Source organism: Peromyscus maniculatus, chromosome 13 (assembly GCF_049852395.1).
Source record: "Peromyscus maniculatus bairdii isolate BWxNUB_F1_BW_parent chromosome 13, HU_Pman_BW_mat_3.1, whole genome shotgun sequence".
NCBI classification, from domain to species: Eukaryota; Metazoa; Chordata; class Mammalia; order Rodentia; family Cricetidae; genus Peromyscus; species Peromyscus maniculatus.
The window spans coordinates 5,303,066-5,321,877 of record NC_134864.1 but is presented as its reverse complement, the minus strand read 5'-3'; the positions used below and the strand labels follow the sequence as shown (position 1 = coordinate 5,321,877).

Genomic DNA, 18,812 nt, shown 5'->3' with positions numbered 1-18,812 from the left:
AGGTGTTTCAGCTGCCGCTCTTGCTTCCAAAACAAAATTCCCAGCAAACGCAGCTTCAGGAAGAAAGTGTTCACTTTACTTCACCTCACAGCCTGAGGGATGGTAGCGAGGTCGCAGGAGAAGGAAGCAGTCGGCCTCGTTGCATCCCACAGGCAGGAAGCAGAGGGATGCAGGAAGCAGAGGGATACAGGAAGCAGAGGGATGCAGGAAGCAGAGGGATGCAGGAAGCAGAGGGATGCAGGAAGCAGAGGGATGCAGGAAGCAGAGGATGCAGGAAGCAGGGGATGCAGGAAGCAGAGGGATGCAGGAAGCAGAGGGATGCAGGAAGCAGAGGGATGCAGGAAGCAGAGGGATGCAGGAAGCAGAGGGATGCAGGAAGCAGGTCGCTTAGCTTTCTCCTTTTCCCCAAGCCTGGACCTTAGTCCATCGATGGTGCTGCCCACATTCCTGGTGGATCTTCTTCATTTCTGGAAACCCTCTTAGGTACACCCAAGGGTGTGTTTCCATGGTGATTCTAAACCCAGTTAAGCTGACAATGGAGATGTGCATTCACACCAGGATTCCTACTTGGGACCTGTCACCTCTTTTTTCAATCATATTCCTCCCTTCTGGAACTGGGACATCAATCCCCACCTGTCCAAGTACTATATTTAGAAGGGCATATCATGTTTGATTTTGGATGTTCACAACTGATGAGAAGTGTTACCTGAGGATAAACCAGACTTTGAGTCTTAACCATAGTTAACTTGTTATTGCTGATTTTTTTTTTCTTTTTCTCAGGGAATGGGCATCCAACCCAGGTCCTTGCACTACACCAGGGAATTATCCTGCCCTACCATGCTTGATTTAGATGAGACTTTAGGCTTGGTGCTGTGAGAAGTTAGGACTGTTGTGTTATTTGGATGAATGAAATGTAGTTTGAGTATATAGAAATAAAGTTGGGGTGGGAGGCGCCCGTGGAAGAATACTATGGACTGAAGGTTTGTATTCTCCAAATTCACATGTTGAACTGATCCCCACAATATAATCTTATTAGGACAAGTGGACTTTGGGAAGCTTTTACCACATGAGTGTGGACCTCTCATAAATGGGATTAGAAAACCCCAGAGAACACCCTCCCTCCCTCCCTTTCTGCCAGAATGCGGTACCAGAGCCTGCCCTGCCGAACCTCAGACCTCAGCTTCAGAAGCCATCCTATCCCTGATAGTTCATCATGGCAGCCAGAGCAGAGTCTGGGATGGTAGTGATGGGGATGGCCATGGAGCAAATCGAATTGTAGAGGAAGAGGCTGGGTGGCGCAGTGGGGGGGGGGGGGGGGGGCAGGATCACAAAGGCAGGTGCAGGGCTTGGGGAGAGGACTCCGAGGTTGTCTCTCAACTCCCATGAGGCCTTGAGAGAACTGTGTGTCTCAGGGAAGGAGGAAGGAGTTGCAGCTTCGGGATTCAGGGGCTGGGGCTTTATGCTACTTCTAATCCTCCTCCCTGAGTCAGGGAGAGGTGGGGTCTACTGGACTCCGGCCACCAGGAATGGCACACACACACCCCCTCCAGCCTCCGTTGTTGTTGTTGTTGTTGTTGTTGTTGTTGTTGTTGTTGTTTTTGTTGTTGCTGCTGCTGTTGTTGCTGTGCTAGAACACCCAGACCGAGAGTAACTAAGGAGAGAAAGGGTTTATTTAACTCAAATCAAGGCGGGAACTTGGAGCAGCTGGTCACATCACACCCACAGTCCAGAGCAGAGAGATGGACACGTGCATGCTTCGACCACTTAGCTTAGGGTCTTCTTCACTCTTACACAGTCCATGACCCAAACAGGGAACGGCACAGCCAAAGGTAGACTGGGTTTTCCCACTTCAATTAACCTAATCAAGACAATTCCCCTGCAGACATGGCTGATACAGATAATCCCTCATTCAGACTCTTTAGTCTGGTGGTGCTAGGCTGTGTCAAATGTCAATAAAAATAACCATCCCCACTTCGCAGCCAAAGAACCCTCCCTTCACTTAAACTCCCTCGTTTCTCTTGCTTGTCCCGCCCTGCCTCCCATCTACTCATCCAAGAAGAAGCAAAGCTTGGGGCTGGAGCAGTTCAGTGGTTAAGAGACTTGTTACTCTTCTGGCGGAGGACCCGCGGTTCAGTTCCCAGCATCTACGTGGTGTCTCACAATCACATGTAATTCCAGTTCCAGGGGATCTAATGACCTTTTCTAATTCCCAAGGGCACCAGGCAAACACGTTGGTCACATACATGCATGCAGGCAAAATACTCATACACACAAAAGGGGGCCAAGCTCAACCATTAACATAGCTGCCTCAAAACCTCAGGAACCGGTCCCTTTAAAACCAATGCCCACAGGTGGAGTGTGGAGGGGGCATTCGCAGGAAAATTGTAGCCTACCCTCACTCCCAGATACCTACAGAACTGGCTGCAGCTGCTTCAGACAAAGGCGGCTGTCACCTGGACACCGACCAAGAGGAGTAGGCTGGCTAGTCGCTAAGGGGACCGGGCAGCGGGACCTCCAGATTCCCATGTCACACCCGAGCTGGCCGCATGATGGAAGAGGCTCGTGCCTTGGCCCGCGCTCCCCTTCCCTCGGAGTGGATCTGAGCTTGTGCTACGCCACACAGCGACTTCTCTCGCCTAGCTGCACTTTGAGCCCTGTTCTAACTAACCAGCAGCAGTAAGGCGCAGATCTCAGAGATCAATGAGCAGGGGAAATCCTACAAGAGGTTTCAGAGAACTTCGATCTTTCTCTTTAACTCCGGTCTGCTAGCCTTTGGGGTCGCTGGGAGAGATTGTTCCAGCAGACACATCCACTCAGGAGAGACGTCTGCATTGGGGTTCCCTCCCCCGCCCCCCCCCCGGCACATACACACCATGAGAGTCAAGAGCCTGAGTGCAGAGGGCACCGCTGTTTCTCCTCCAACTGGGATTAGAGGGTATACATTCCCTAGACCGAGTGATAGAGACATGATTCAAGAGACTCAGCTGTATGAGAACTGCCGTATGGGAACTGCCAAGGGTCCCCGCTGCGGGCAAGGCACAGATCTATGGATGGGACCAAGGGTCGCCTTGCCCGCGCCTTCCAGGAACCCAGGGCGGAGCTGCCGCAACCGGCCCCCCGCCCCGGCAGGAGGGGGAGACTGGCGGAGGCAGCTCGCAGTCCCTCTGTCCCCGCGTCTCTCGGCACCCAGCAGCCGCGGGGGAGGCAGGCACCGCGGGACTCCGGTCCATGTGGGGAGTCACCGCCCCCTGGTCCGGGTGCACCGGGCCCCAGCGCCCCCACCACGCCGCCGCTGGCCTCGCCCCCGCCGCGCGCGCCCGGCCCGCCTCCCTCGTTGCCGTGGCAACCCCGGGAGCCTCCAGGCGCGCTCTCGTCCGCGGGAGCGCTCGACAGTGGCGGCGGCGGCGGCGGCGGCTGCAGCTCCGGCTCCAGCCGCGCGCGCTGCGACCTCTCTTCGGAGTCCGCGCGTTGCCCCCGGCCGGGCCCTGGGCCCCCCGCCGGCCCCTGCGCCTGCCCGGTCGCCTGTCCCCATGGAGCTGCTGGCTGCAGCCTTCAGCGCCGCCTGCGCCGTGGACCACGACAGCTCCACCTCGGAGAGCGACACGCGCGACTCGGCGGCGGGACACCTGCCCGGCAGGTGAGGACCGGTGGCATCCCGGCCCCCGGCACGCCGTCCCCACCTACTTTCCTCCCACTCGCGCCCCGGGAGATTTTCACGGACCCCCGCGGCCTATCCGGGTCCCTGACCCCCGGGTTCCTGCTGCCCTTACTAACTCTAACCCGTCGGACCTGCATCCCGCTCCCCCACAACCCCGAGAGCCGTGCGTCCCGGTCCAGGTTACTAGCACCCAGTCCCTGCGTGGGATGGCCTCCTACACCCTCTCCCTAGACACTCAGAGCGCGCGTATCCTGCCCTTCGCCCCTCTCTGCGCTCTGAGTCTCTGGGACTGGAGGATCAGAGCCCCAAGTGGGGCCAGGGGGCCCGCGACAGCTAAGGGCGTAGGGTGGCAGCGAGCTGGCAGGACCCGTTGGGGCGGCCTTCGACGCTGCAGAGCGGCCAGGGTACGCCAAGTTTCCGACGCCTGCCCGCGAGCTCGAAAAACATGAAGGTTTGGGCGGAATGGTGTAGGAGTGAATCACCCCGTCGCACCCTGGTATGGTGACAGAAAGGGTTTGTAAGGGCTCGCCCGGCCCGGACACGTGGCGGCCACTGTGGCCCCCTCGGCTTGAACGCGCGCAGGGCAGTACCCCTGGCCAGTAGCCGCTTGTGCAGACGGAGAGTTGCCTCTTGCGATCTAGCCAAGGTGTGTCGTTGCTTGAAAATAAACGGCCCTCTTTCTCCTCCCTCTCTTACAGCGAGTCATCTTCCACCCCTGGAAATGGGACCACGCCCGAGGAGTGCCCGGCCCTCACCGACAGCCCCACTACGCTCACCGAGGCCCTGCAGATGATCCATCCCATTCCCGCCGACTCCTGGAGAAACCTTATTGAACAAATAGGTGAGTCCCGGATGGGGAGCGGCTCGTTTGGGCCATGCGACTCTGGTGGACTCTGGGGAGGTGGGGAGAGCCTAGCTGCCGGGCTGGCAGGCGGCTTTTGACATGAGTGCTTCTAATGGTGTCCTAGGCAGAACTGCCGTGTTTTATTAGTGCTGCACGACTGGGTTAATTTAGCCCGGAATTGTGGGGGGGTTTGTGAGACTGAGGCTCACACTGCAGCCCTGGCTGGCCTGGAATTTTCTCGTAGCCCAGGCTAGCCTGGACCTCGTGGAGGCAACGCTGGGCTGTAGCAGCGGGTTTTGATCCTGATGTCTCTTGGAGAACACTCTTGGTCCAGCCCTTTCCTGTAGAAAATGCTGTTTCTGGTCACTTCTGCCCCGAGACGGGGAAGGGAGTAGCCTGGCCGGAGAGAGGATGGAGCCTTTCTTGGCTTCATCAGGGAGGGCCTGAGAGGACCTGGAAGGTAGCCAGAAGTTGAAGCTGTCCTCAGGCACTCTGGGAAGAACCAGGCTGGCTGTGCCCTCCTTGCATGAGTGGAAATGAGAGAGGCAGGAATGCCACTGCTCCCAGAAGACGAAGAGACTGTTTCCAAAAGATGGACCCAAGGGAACAGAACTGGGGAGTCTTGCTCCTCCAGAGCTGGGAGGAAACCCTGTGAGTCCTCGGAGGATTGAGGTGTCCCAAGAGCTGAAGCATTCGCATTCGAAAAAAATGCTGCTGACATTGAACCACATTTGTTACCACCAGGACCACCACCTGTGAACAGCTCTTGTTAATCCAAAAATGATGCTAGCTGCTTTGAAAATATTCTGGGATGTCGTTAGAGCCATCAACAGTCTATTCTCTTAAATACAAATTTTATATTTTGAATATAGTTGTATTCCTATGTATTTAATATGTAATAATTATCTTCCATTGCCAAACCCTGTGAGGGACACAGTGTCTCCAGGGAGGAAGCGGGACAAACCCAGCTGTAGGGAGACTTCTTAGGAAGGCTACTTACTCTTTTGCACTCAGAGCTTCCTGCCAGGGCTCTGGGGGGGGGGGGGGGCAGGAGGCTAGGAGATTGCCTCCTGAGGGTAAACTGCACCAATTCTGGGTTTGTCTCTGTGGTTCTCTACCAGTCAGGCTGAGGATGCTGGGATGTGAGTGTGTTTGTGTGTTGTCTCTGGCACCTAACATGGTGCTTGGCACGTAGACACTGCTTGTTAAATAATAAGTGAGTAGCTTGCCCTTTACAAGTAGGCTTGGAAGCTTGAAAGGAAAAATGCTTTCTCTTCGGGAAGATGGATTTTTGAAGGGTGGGATGGGGCAGGGCACTGTGGTCAGAGGAACCGGGGGCTCCCCCTCTAACAGAACATGACCAAGCCGGTCCAGATCATTTCAGTAAGAATCGGGAGCAAAGCCTTTCTGCAGATCACATGAGCGTGAGCTTTGACAGGGAGAGTTAACAGCCCAGGGGCTTACTGGTGGTACAGAGAGGAAAACAAACCAAACCACGAGACAGTAACAGTACGGCGAGAACAGAAGGTGCACAGATAAATCTGTTCCCTTTATATGGAAATTGGATTTAAGACAATTTGAGATAAAAACAAAAGATTATGAAAAATGGCGTTAGACGATTGTAATCATGGTAACCCTGGGAGGGTGAAAGCAGGAGCGCCCCTGGGGGGCAGGGGAGAGTGTGGAGCCCTTTGATGAGTCCTGACATGGCTTGTGTTGAGTGTTGGTTGGAAGTAACACTACCCAGAAGCAAAGGGTCTCCGCAGTGGAGGTGGCCCGTCTCGTTTGAGGGAGAGGTAAGAGGTTCAAGAGTGGGTTCCCTCACCTACCAGTCGCCCAGCTATGTTTCCTACACCCCCTACTTTATTTGGGTTTTGTCTTAGGAGGTGCAGTTAGAGCTCCAGGAACCACGCCCTCAAGCTGAGGTCTGTAAAGGCAGGAAGGGCGGTTGTCTTCGTGTGTCTACTGGGGATGGATACTGTCTTAGTTTGTGTTCTGTTGCTGTGAGGAGACACCACAACCAAGGCAACCCTTAAAAAAGAACGCATTTAACTGGGGCTTCCCTGGAGTTTCAGAGGTCCATTGTCATCACTGCAGGAAGCATGGCATGGACCTGGAGAAGTAGCTGAGAGCTGCATCCTGATCCACTGGCAGGCGGGCGGTAGGCAGAGAGAGGAGAGAGATGCCAGGCCTGGCATGGGCTTTTGAAACCTCAAAATTCACCCCCCCCACACCCCTTCTCCAACAAGGACACCCCTCCTCCAATAAAGCCACACCTCCTAATCCTTTCCAACAGTCCACCAACTGGTAACCAAGCATTCAAATATATGAGCCTATGGGGGCCATTCTTATTCACAGGACCACAGACACCACTTTAAGAGACTCCTAAAGACATCCCCTTTTCCTGTCTCATACCTTAGATTGAATGTCTTGCTGTATTTTTGTGTCGCTGTGACAAAATGCCTGAGGCTGGGACCTTTATACAAAAAGGTGGTTCTTTAGCTCACATTTTTATTAGTGTAAGAGCAGGGCACCAGTGTCTGTTGGCCCTGGTGAGGGCCATGCTACACACAGGAATGGTAACAAGGCAAGACTATGGGAGGGAAGCTAGGGAGGTCCAGGACCAGACAGTTTCATTTTAGAATAACCTGCTCTTGATCAAAAGCTCTGCTGGAACCTTTCAGAGGAGATGCCTGTGCCACTTAAATTACCTTCCGTGAGGCTACCCTTCGCCATTGCTACGATGGAGACCAATCAGATGGGCACATGAACCTTTGGGGGAAAATGCTACATCCAAATCTTAACACTAGGTAATTTATGTTTTAGAGATTGTCCCCTCAGAGTTCTGCTACAAGTCAGTCACCCGGCCCTCAGCTGAGCTGTGTCTGGTAAAGGCTGCCCTCTCTGCTTCCTGGATCATCTAAGAGTCCCACATGGCAGCACCCTCCAGTCTCTTGGATAAATTCCACCTAGGGGACCCACTTCCCCCAAGACCCTTCCTCCTAACACTCTAACAGTGGGCTCTAGATCCCAGCATAGGAATTGGTGTGTGTGTGAGGGAGCATCAGCATTCAGACACCTCGGTCCCCCGCCGGTGTCATACGCAGGTACTGAGACCCACTACCACTGGTGATGGAGGTGAGAGCCTCCGTCAGTCCCCGCCCACCTCCCTGAGCACAGAATGTCCAGACCAGCCCTCCCCTCTCCGGTGGAAGGCAGCAGCAGTGGGAGGGGACAGGGAGAGGCAGCGTCCACTGTGAAGTGCTTTCAGAAATACCATTTCCAACACAGCTACCCACAGTGCTGGTATTTTTGTCTCCCGTCAGCACATGGGCCTCTGAGAAGTCTGGGGTAGTACTTGCCCGCAGTTTTCTGGCTGTGGCATAAGATGTGTTTTTGAGCCTTTAAAACGTGCTAAGTTAGACGCTTTCAGGAAGCTCAGAAATGGTGATTTTAAAAGGTGTTCAACCATGACTAAGCTCTGCTGAGTTGTCTGGAGGAAGCCCCAGCAAACATGGTCAGAATCTCTGGGTGATAATTAGTGAGGAGGATTGGGGAGGCAGCAAAATGCTGGCCATACAAGTATGAGGACTTGGGTTCGACCTCCAGAACCCATAACAGTCAGGCACGCCAGCACAGTTTGTAATCCTAGTGTTGAGGAGGCAGACAAGGAGTACCCCTGGGGTTCACGGGCTGGCTAACCTAACTTACCTGGTGAACCCCAGGCCAATAAGAAACCCTGTCTCAAAAGAAAAAGCCCAAGGTGTCCCGCACCTGAAGAATGATGTATGCCCTCCACATACATGCACACACATGTGCACCCCAATGGTCACAAACCAGCACCCATGGATGTATGTTGACCTGGTTTCTGAGGTGACAATTAGACAGTTCTTGGAGAAGAGCATAACCTAGGTGGAGTTTAACATGGATTTTGATGCTCATTAGCATCCCTTTGGCCAATGAACTCCATGTTGAATTCTGCAAATAGGAGACCTGTAAAAACACAGGACCTCAGTCCTCTGAAACCAGGGCTGTCCTGCCTTGTTGTAAAGGCTTCATAATGTAGAGTCACAGAGTCACCAAGTGTCGGAAGCAAGTAATTTAATTCACAGAATGGGTTTATGCCAGACTCACCCCTGCCAGTGAATGCAATTCATCCCTCCGCTGTCAGGATTTCCTCGGTGATCTAGTTCTCTCTTCTCCCTTCCGACTGTTTAGACATAATTCTGAGCCACATGCAGAGAAAATGGTGGCTCAGGTCCATGCTGCCACCGCCGCCGCAGCCAGGACTTTGCAGGGTCCCACTTAACCTTACTGGATCTTGCATGAGGAAAGTACCTTTCCCGGGGCTTCAAACTCCATGCCAGAGCATCCAGCTGCCTGATGGGGTCCCCTGGCACCCCAAATACCCTTGCATCTCTGTCACCCCAGCCCTCTGCTGCCTGACTCCGCCAATGGAGCCATACTGGTTACCTGAATGTTGTTGGCGATCCAGTGCCAGCTGGCTGCCAGGGCTCATCTTCTACCATGTTACCATGCCATGGTTAGGGCCTTGACCCTGCCTTCACTTAATTGATGACCTTGTCCTGGGAAATGCCATGGGCCTTATCCTCCCCGGCATGCCCACAGACACATGAGCATGCCTATCTGGGCTCTGCACAGGCCCTTAGGGCAGAGTTCTACCTCTATAGCACAACCCACAGGACTCTTGGGGTAACCCCCTTCTACCATCTCTTGGCAGGCAGTATCTCACACCCTTGTCCCTGCCAGCCTGGGTGGAGGGACTGTCCCTCTGTTCTGCAGCCAGAATATCCCAACTATTTTTCTCGTTTCTTTTCTGTGGTGTGCTGAGTTTACACTGATCCATGAGCACCCCTAGTCTGCCCCCCGAGATTCGGGTCACATTGGTTTTTAGATGCAATTGGTCAGGGAATACCCAGGAGTGGCAGACAAAACAGTTTCCTTTGGGCTCATTTGACGAGACACTGATTCAACATGAAAACTCAGAACCACTCTCGGCTCAGGGATGCAGACTTAGGTTTTAATATTGAAACATTGAAAGCTGGGGAAAGGACCCTAGGGGGAGATTGAGGCGTAATTGGGACATTTCCATCAATTTTGCATGCGTGCCTATTAACACATCAAGGTCTGCATTCTTGTTTTTTCCAGTGTGTGTGGGAAAAGCCATTTTGAATCGACTCAGGGATTTCTTTACTTGTCGGAGGAAACTTACATAAGCTGATCTTCCCCAGCAATGAAGGCAATGGGTGGTCTCTTCTGCGGGGCCAGACCCTGCTGCTGAGGCCTGGAGCTATTGGCTTTCTCTGTGTGTGTGGGGGGGGGGCTCCGAAGGGGCGGTCGCCTGACCTCCTGTGCTTGTCTGTGTGTAACTCTTTGATTTCAGGGCTCCTGTACCAAGAGTATAGAGACAAATCGACTCTCCAAGAAATCGAAACCCGGAGGCAACAGGATGCAGAAATACAAAGCAACTCGGATGGGTCCCAGGCTGGGGAAGACACCCCAGAGGAGGAAGAGGAAGAGGAAGAGGAGGAGCTGGCCAGTCCACCTGAGAGGAGAGCTCTGCCTCAGATCTGCCTGCTCAGCAACCCACACTCCAGGTTCAACCTCTGGCAAGACCTTCCTGAGATCCAGAGCAGCGGTGTGCTGGACATCCTTCAGCCTGAGGAGGTCAAGCTGCAGGAGGTATGCAGGTTCCCGGGCGGGCAGGAGATCCGGGGAGTCTGAGGGGTCCTCTGCAGAGCCGAGGTTCCCAGCCGGCTCACTAGAGCAGTGCAGGGCTGAACATGTCTGTCGAACACAGATAGGGAACAAGACATTTCACAGGTCACAAACCACCCAGCCGCTTTCTGGTCTGACTCGGTGCTCATGCTGAGTGTTAGAAGCGTTGATGGTTTTTGTTAGACAGGGTGACTGTCTTTCTGTTCTGGTGACATTGAAGCCCTAGGTGGTACAGAACTATGAGATGACTGCAGTCCTCTGCAGGTGACAGGGTCATTTGTGCTTCTTCTCACATTTAGGGGCCATGTGGATTCTGGATGGATGAGGATCCAAGAGACCTTTTGTGTGAAGGTCCTGGACACTCTCCTTGAGGCGCCCAGTAAGCAGCACAATGATTGGTTGCTAGCAGTGAGAAATAATCAATGGGAAATGATCAGCAACAGAAACATGTAACAAGTGTTTGTTTTTTGTTGAGCAATGATCTTGATCTTGTAAGCACCAGGAAAGTATAGTAGAGAGGAAAGGATGGTCATGGGAGAAAGAGTGGTCACCTGGGGGTAGAGTGTGTGTGTGTGTGTGGGGGGATGACCATAATGATCAAAACAGAGTCTAGCTTCTGCCTGCGTCGCCCAGTTCAGTAGGTTTCAGTGTGTGTGTGTGAGTCTGGGAGACTCAAGTAGAAATATATTTAAACTTTGACATCCTACCTAGCATGGGGCCACATCAAGACCTTATTTAGGTGGTTGTTGTCCCTGAGTGAAACTTAGGGATCAATTCATATATTTAAAACTTTGAAACACAATGTAAACCTTTTCCAGCACAAGTGGACCTAACACAGAGGAGCGAGTTCTCTGTGTTTAACATAGGAAGGGGACTGGGCGTGTGGCGCATGTCTGTGACTCCAGCACACCATGGCCAGAGGCAGGAAGACTGTGAGTTCAGAGTCATCCTCACCCACATAGGCAATTAGAGGCCAGCCTGGGCTACACGAGAGCCTGCCTCAAAAACTAAAACAGAAACAGAAGCAAAGAAAACTAAATAGCGTAAATACAGTGGGCCACTTGCACATGCCCCGGTTATAAAGGTAATGAACCCTGGGGAACTCTCTAGTGGGTTAGAAAACCAAGCCACCATATTATCAGACATAGAAAATACTGTCAAAGGCCCTTCAGGTGGATAAAGGTGCCACTTATTTCTAAATGTTTTAAAATTCCATAAGTAGCCCACCAACACGTTTTCATTATTTTTTCAAAAGCAGACAATGCCAGCGCCTTCCCTAGGCCCCTCGCAGCTTTCAGCTGAGATTTCGTGAAAACCACCTCTGTTCTGCTGGGCATGAGAGTGCAAGCCAGGGATCCCTTCCCAGCTGTCTCAAAACAGCCCATCCCCTCGGCATCCATGCCTGCTTGCTTTTCAGCATTGAAAGGGAACAACCACAGTTAACAAGCGGCCTGAATAAGGACAGAGGAGCACAGATGACCGAGCGGTCAGTGGTGCTCCCTGGCTGGCCAGGGTGCTCTGTGGACACAGTGCAGGGTGGCCTGTGTGTGGTAAATCTTTCACTCTTGCAAGACCATGGGCACCTCGCAGCAGTGAAAGGGTGTCTCACCTCAGATCCCAACACAGGGCATTCCAAAGGCAGTGTGGGCTGAGCAGCCCCACGTGGAAAAGCAGAAATCTAAAATGCTCCAAAATCAGAAACTTCGAGCACAGACATGATGCCACAAGCCGACATTTCTACACCAGCAAACCATTTCACATGTAAAACCGTTGAAAACGTTTTTAGGTAAAGTTACTTTTAGGGAACTGGAGATTTGGCTCAGCAGTTAAGAGCATTCGCTGCTCTCCTAAAGACCTGGAGTTTGGCTCCCAGCACCCATGCTGGTCTACTCATAATCACTTGTAAACTCCAGCTCCAGAGGATCAACACACTCTCTGTCCTCTGCAGACATACACACACACAGACACAGACACAGACACACGCACGCACGCACGCACGCACGCACGCAAATTAAATTTAAATTACTTTTTAAGCTGTGTGCCTAAAATGCTTATAAACATAAATGAGTTCCGTAGTTAAATAAGCCTCATTTCCAACATTGCTCATTTCTATGCAAATATCCTCAAACCCAAAAATGAAAATCTGAAGTCAGAAACTCTGCTGGGTCCAAGTGTTGGGGTAAAGATACTAGAGTTTCACCTTGTTACCAACTGTGGGAGAGGCTGTGATCACCCATATCTCTAGTTCCAGTCCACTGAATGAAGAGTGTGTCTTGTTTAAGTATCTTATTTTCCCTCTTTTCTTTTCTCCTCCTCCTCCTCTTCTTCTTCTTCAAGACAGGGTTTCATGTAGCCCAGGCTGGCCTTAAACTCACTAGGTATCAAAGAATGGCCTTGAGCTATTTAAAAATAGTATTTTATCTTATTTATTTTTAAATGTTTATTTTACATGCATGTTTTGCTTGTGTGTGTGTCTGTGTCCCTCATGTGTGCCTGGTGCCCTCAGGTGTCAGAATAAGGTGGTCAGATCCCAGGGCACTGTAGTTAGGGGTGATTGTGAGCTGCCACCCTGGTGCTGGGACCCAAGCCCAGGTCCCTGCAGGAACTGTATATGCTCTTAACTGCTGAGCCATCTCTCCAGCCCCAGCCTTGAACTTTTGATCCTCTTGCCTCTACCTCCTGAGTACGGCGATTTCAGGCATGTGCCGATGTGCGGTGTTTAGCCGGTACTGAGGATGGAACCCAGGACACATGCTAGAAAAACATGACTACATGTACCCCAGCCTCATGCCTCCTTTTCTGGTGGGCTTCTGCACTGATGTTCTTGATCGGGAGTGGCTTTTATACATTCTGGATAGTAATTCTTTTGACATTTTTCATGTTTTCCCCGCAGTGTAGCACAGGGGAAGTGAGAGAATGATTATTCTCTCCTGTATTGTCCCCCACCGACTTTTTGATTCTTCACTGCCACCTCTTAGCTGTGTGACACTGGCTTACCCGTACAACGCCACTCTCTGGATCGACCTCTGTTGCCACACTAGTACAGAGACTGGGTCGTTGATAAAGATGTGTGTTCCGCTTGAGCTTCTGGGAGCTCGGAGTTTCAAATGAGCTGCGTCTGATGGGGCCCATGCTGCTTCACCTCACAGTGGGAAGCCGAAGGCAACCCAGCATGTACAAAGAGAGAAAGGGGTGCAGAACCCCCCAATAGCTTCCCTATTCCCTTCTCTGCAACCCAAGCACCTCCCAAACTGAGAGCCAGGCCTTGTGTGAGCCTCAGGGGGACACGAGCCATGGCAGGGTTCTCCCAGCTCATGCTATTGCTCCGCACAGATCATGAGAATTTCCAAGTTCAAGATCAAGCAGGTGCCCCTTCCTAGTCCCTGGGCTCCCCCCTCCCCCAGCTGTCTTCCTTCATGAAAATCCTCTCTTCCTCTTTTAGAAAATCTTCAGCCTGCTTATGTGTTTCTTCCTAGTCATTTGGGTGGTGTCTGAAGAGGGGGAGAGGCTCACTTCAGTGGGTGGAACCCTGACGAATGGGGCCCTAGGGTCCAGCAGGTTGCCACACACATGCTGTACTGTAGGGGAGACAGCAGGGACACGGGGGCCTGAAGAGGAATCACAGGGTGGTCTGTGTCAAACACTCATCGTCCTCCAAAGACAGTGCAGTGAAAGAGGACGTGAGCCACCTCAGTCAAAATCTTCAGAGCCAGTGTGGTGCCTTGTGCTTGCAATCCCAACACTCAAGAGGCTGAGGCAGGAGGATTGCTGGAGACTCATGGACCTGAGTTCAGTTCTTAGCATCTGCTTGGCAATGCCCAGCAATCAGTAACCCCAATTTCAGGGGATCCAACACAATCTTCTGGTATCCTTGGGTATCAGGCATACACATATTGCACAGACATACATGCTATCCAAATGCCCATACATATAAACTTCCATTTTAAAAAAGGAAAATTTATATCTATTGTTAATATCTATTGATTGTACAAGTCATAGAATCTCGCTGCATAGTCTATCTCTGTTACAGTAAAACAAGAAAATAAAATGTAAATGTTGTAGAAACTTCAAATTGAGCCAGGTGTGGCAATGCACATCTGTAAATCTGTAATCCCAGCGTTCAAGAGTCTGAGGCAAGAGAATCTCCAGTTCAAGGCCAATCATGGGTACATAGTGAGTCTGGGCTGGCTTTCCAGTGTCAGTCTATTTCACTGACAGTGGTGAGGATGCTACATTGATGGTCCTGTGAACTCAGGGTACCTGAGCTGCGTTTGGAGAGCACTCATAATGCCCCATGCTCTACTATTAAATGATGGTGGAAGCCTGGAGTCATGGTTCATTGGGTAACATACTTCTCAAGTGTGTGAATCTGACTTCGGGTCCCCAGAACCCACGTGAAAGGCCAGGCATGGTGGTGTGGCCATAATACCAGCAACAGTGAGAGAGGACTCAGAGACAAGAGGATCCCTGGAAGCCCTCGGTTAAGCTAGCCTGATGGAGTTCCAGGCCATTGAGAGACCCCGTCTTAAACAAAAGGATGGATGTGAGATGAATACAAAAATGTCCTATTTTCATACGTGTTAGGGAACTCAGACTCCAATAAGCCATGGAGCTCTATCAACAACGATAAGATGAACCACTCAGAGAAAAATGGTCAAAGTTGTTCACATAGGGGCTGGAGAGAGGGCTCAGTGGTTAAGAGTGGGCATTCCCCTGGCAGAGGACCCGAATTTGGTTCTCAGGATTCATATCAGATGGCTCACAACTGCCTGTAACTCCAGCTCCAGGGGCATCTAGTGTCTCTGGCCTCTGTGGGTACCTACACACATGTGCATATACACACAGACACAAATACACACACACACACACACACACACACACACACACACACACACACACACACACAAAATTTTTAAAAGAACTACGAGTGTCCACTAAGTAAATGAAAGAAGTGAAGTCAAATTCACTGATAATCAAAACATCCAAACCAATGTGGCATCAGCGTTCTGTCTTCCACACTTCAGAATGGCAGAGGATGACCTTGACTTGCGTTTCCTTCTGCCTCCACTGGTTACAGTCTTCTACCACCCCAGGCAGTTACAGAATGCTGGGGGTTAAACCCAGGACTTCATGCATGCCAGGCAAGCCCTCTGCCACCCAAGCTTCAGCTCTCTTAATGTGTGATTTCTATGTTGACAATGGACCCTGGGGTGTTCAGGTTTTATTTTTTGAATCAGTAGCAAAGATGTGCTTGTACATGGATACTGGGATTCTAGCTCAGGTCCTCATAATTTCCTAGTAAGCACTATTAACTGCTACACCATCTCTCCAGCCTCCACCCCCACCCCCAGACCTCTCTTTCAGTCCATATTGCTGAAAAGAAAGACAGGCAGCCTCTCGGTCCCACCAAGTCAGCATGTAACCAGAGCATCTTTGGTTCCTTAGCTGTGTAAGTGGCAAATGTCCATGGCCCCTTCATCCCCGTGACAACCTTGGGTAAGCCTGAGTCTGACTTGCACCCAGAAGAATCAGGATCTAAAACAAAGGTGTGTGCAGTAGAGGCTGCCGGTGGGAAGGAAGCGCTACTGCCGGAGGATTTCTCCATTGAATTTTATTTGCTAGCTTGCTCGGAAGTCCTTGGTTTTTGAGTCACTGTTTAAAAGCAGGGCAGTTTGAAAAAAAAATAATTAGAACTGATTCAAATTAAAAGGCCAGGAGGAAGCCGTGTATAAAAGGTGTCTGGAGGAGGTGGCTGGCTCCAAGGTGAGGTCCAGCTGGGTCTGTCCGTCATTCTGAGCCCTGACTCAGAAGACATGACTGCCTTTTGCTTCTCTGCCACTTTCTTTGCCTGGAGCCTCCGTGTACGTCTCCTGGTGCTCCGGGCTTCCTCACTCATTCTTATAGCCCCTCGCCACCATGTAACTTCCTGTCTACAGCCTCACGCTAACACAACTGAAATGGCGTGGCTCTGCCCTCGCCCCTCCCGCCCCCCTTTTTTTCTTCCATCTTTTTTCTTCTAGTACCTTCGGAGGCTTACAGTTTGTTGCCCTTTAAACTCAAATAAAACTGTCCTTGAGCTTCAAAAGAAAAAATGTATAGGGTGTCTCAACAGGGAGGACCCTGAGCTTTTCTAGAAGGTGGCAGGAAGGGATGGAAGGAGACACGGATCAGGGAGGAGGAATGGGCAGGGAGGGTGGGGCTCTCCACCCAGCAAAACCTCAGCCTGCTCGACAGTGCATGCCTGCCACTTGGCATGGAGAGAAACCAAGAAGCCAGAGGCGCCTGGGGCTGTTGCCTTGGCTGTGGTGACCTGCGTCCCAACTCTGTTCAGGACCCTGTCTCTGCAAAGGGACTTCTTTGATCTAGGGGGCAGGCTAGATAGACCTGGGGACATCCCCAGAGGAGCAGAGACCCAGCAGTACAGGTGGAGTGGCCTGCAGGCTGGCAGTGGGATTGGCTGCAAGACCCAGCCTGCCCAGACAGGAACGGACTGCATTCTTCTGGAGACGGGAGGGGCCCCTCCAGTCGCCACAGTCTGAGTCTGCTCAGGCACTGAAATAAGACTTGCAACTTATTGTGTTACCTTTTTTTTCATACCTTAGAGCAGACATTTCCACCTCCACCCCCACCAACAATTATAACTATTTTAGAAGGAAAGTACTTCATATTGTTATATGGCGGACAAAAACTTGGATTATTGACTATGTGTAGCTCAATGATAAAGCACTTGCCTAGGACATGAGAGGCACTGAGTTGGATCCTTAGAACCACAAACACTTAAATTATGGTCATTAGGTTATGTTCCAACCCCAATTGAATCATTTGGATTTTTTTTTTTTTTTTTGAGACGGGATTTCTCTGTGTAGTTTTGGAGCCTGTCCTGGAACTCACTCTGTAGACTAGGTTGGCCTCAAACTCACAGAGCTCTGCCTGCCTCTGCCTCTGCCTCCCGAGTGCTGGGATAAAAGGCATGCATCACCACTGCCCCACTCATTTGGATTTTTTAAAGACTTGTTTGTTTTTTAATTATGTGGTGTAAGTGTGCGAGTGTGTGTATGTCTGTGTGTGCACCTTGGAGGACAGAGGAGGGCATCAGATATGCCAGACCTAAAGTTACATGCAGTTGTGAGCTGCCAGATGTGGATGTTAGAAACTGAATTCCATTCCTCTGCAAGAGCAGCAAGTATTCTTAGCAGTGACGTCATCTTATCAGACCCCTGAATGAAGAAAACCCTAACAACACTGCAAATAAGTCCTAAGTAAATAGCAAGGGACAGAAAGTTTGGCCCCTTGCTCTAAGGTGACCAGTAGCTATCACCTAACACATCACATTTCCGGTCTGTTCGCAGTAGAAAGCAAGCAAAGACAGCCCCAGCAAAGAAGCAGAAGTGATCATTTGTACACCTGATACAGAGCCCAAAATGGCAAAAATATCTCTGGGCTGGAGAGATGGCTCAATGGTTAAGAACAGTGCCACTTGCCAGGCAGTGGTGGCGCTCTCGGGAGGCAGATCTCTGTGAGTTTGAGGCCAGCCTGGTCTATAGAGTGTGATCCAGGACAGGCTCCAAAACTGCACAGAGAAACCCTGTCTCAGGAAAAAACAAACAAGCAAAGAACAGTGCCACTCTTACAGAGGACCCAGGTTCAATTCCCAGCTCACAACCACATGTAGCTCCAGTCCTAGGGCAGCTGACGTCCTCTTCTGGCCTCCACAAGCATTGCAGGCAGGTGCTGCACAGACATATTTTCAGGCAAACACTCATAACACATGAACTAAAAATAAGATCTCAAAAAAATAAAGTACCTCTTACCCCTGCCCCTGGGGTCCTTGTGTTCTCCTGAAGTGGGAGAAAAAGAGGAGGGAGGGAGACAGGGTTGCTGGATAAACGGCAGACTATTATTCTGTACCTCATCTCTTTTCACTTAGCAAGCTGTTTATCACATCTCTCCATATCTATTCTTCGCACCCCAAATTTATGGGGCTTAGTGTGTGGCTGTCCCATAGTGTAGCCGGTCCCTGGTGACGAACAGTTGCGCTCGGATTTGTTATGTATCAAAGCCATCCCTTATACCATAAGAAATAGAATGTGTGCTCGTCTCAGGACTGAGGGCATCATGGTCGCTATGTGGAATTCCTGGTTGCAGGTGAGGCGTCTTAAAGTTTGTGGACAATGCAACCCTCCAGCCATGTGTGGGTGCCCCAGCTCCTCGTCCCTGTGGGTTCGATACCTCTCTGCTTCTCCTGGCTCGTGAGTGGGGTGGAAAAGGGCTGCTTCTTACAGCTTCTATCTGCACACTTCTGACAGCCAGGCCTGTTCATGGTCCCGCTACAGCATGAAAGCTTGTGCATGCTATTCTGTTAGCCAGGTCATCTTACAGATACTCCGTCAGTGGCTTTGTGACATGGGACACTTTTCGAGGGTTAGGTTTGTGTTCTGGACCAGGGAACCTCAGACCCTCAGCTCCTGCATGACACAGTGGCTGCATGGGAAGCTGTGGTCGTTCTCTGTCGGGCACTGTACCCAGGCAGCTGTCAACGGTGCCTCTGGAGGGTCCAGCTCTGTGGGCATT

General features: G+C 51.3%; 1 protein-coding gene across 4 annotated transcripts in view; it reads left to right on the top strand.

Moving 5' to 3' along the window:
• Window positions 1–18,812, top strand: part of Ngef (neuronal guanine nucleotide exchange factor) — a 105,389-nt gene that overhangs the window by 67,270 nt on the left and 19,307 nt on the right. For 3 of the 4 annotated variants that reach the window (XM_006984227.3, XM_076549520.1, XM_076549521.1), the window contains exons 4-5: window positions 4,357–4,499; window positions 9,907–10,205. In XM_006984227.3, the coding sequence (XP_006984289.2) occupies window positions 4,357–4,499; window positions 9,907–10,205 (442 nt within the window). Of the gene's footprint in view, window positions 1–3,389; window positions 3,638–4,356; window positions 4,500–9,906; window positions 10,206–18,812 lie in introns of those variants that run through there. The other variant, XM_006984228.3, reaches the window with a different exon arrangement.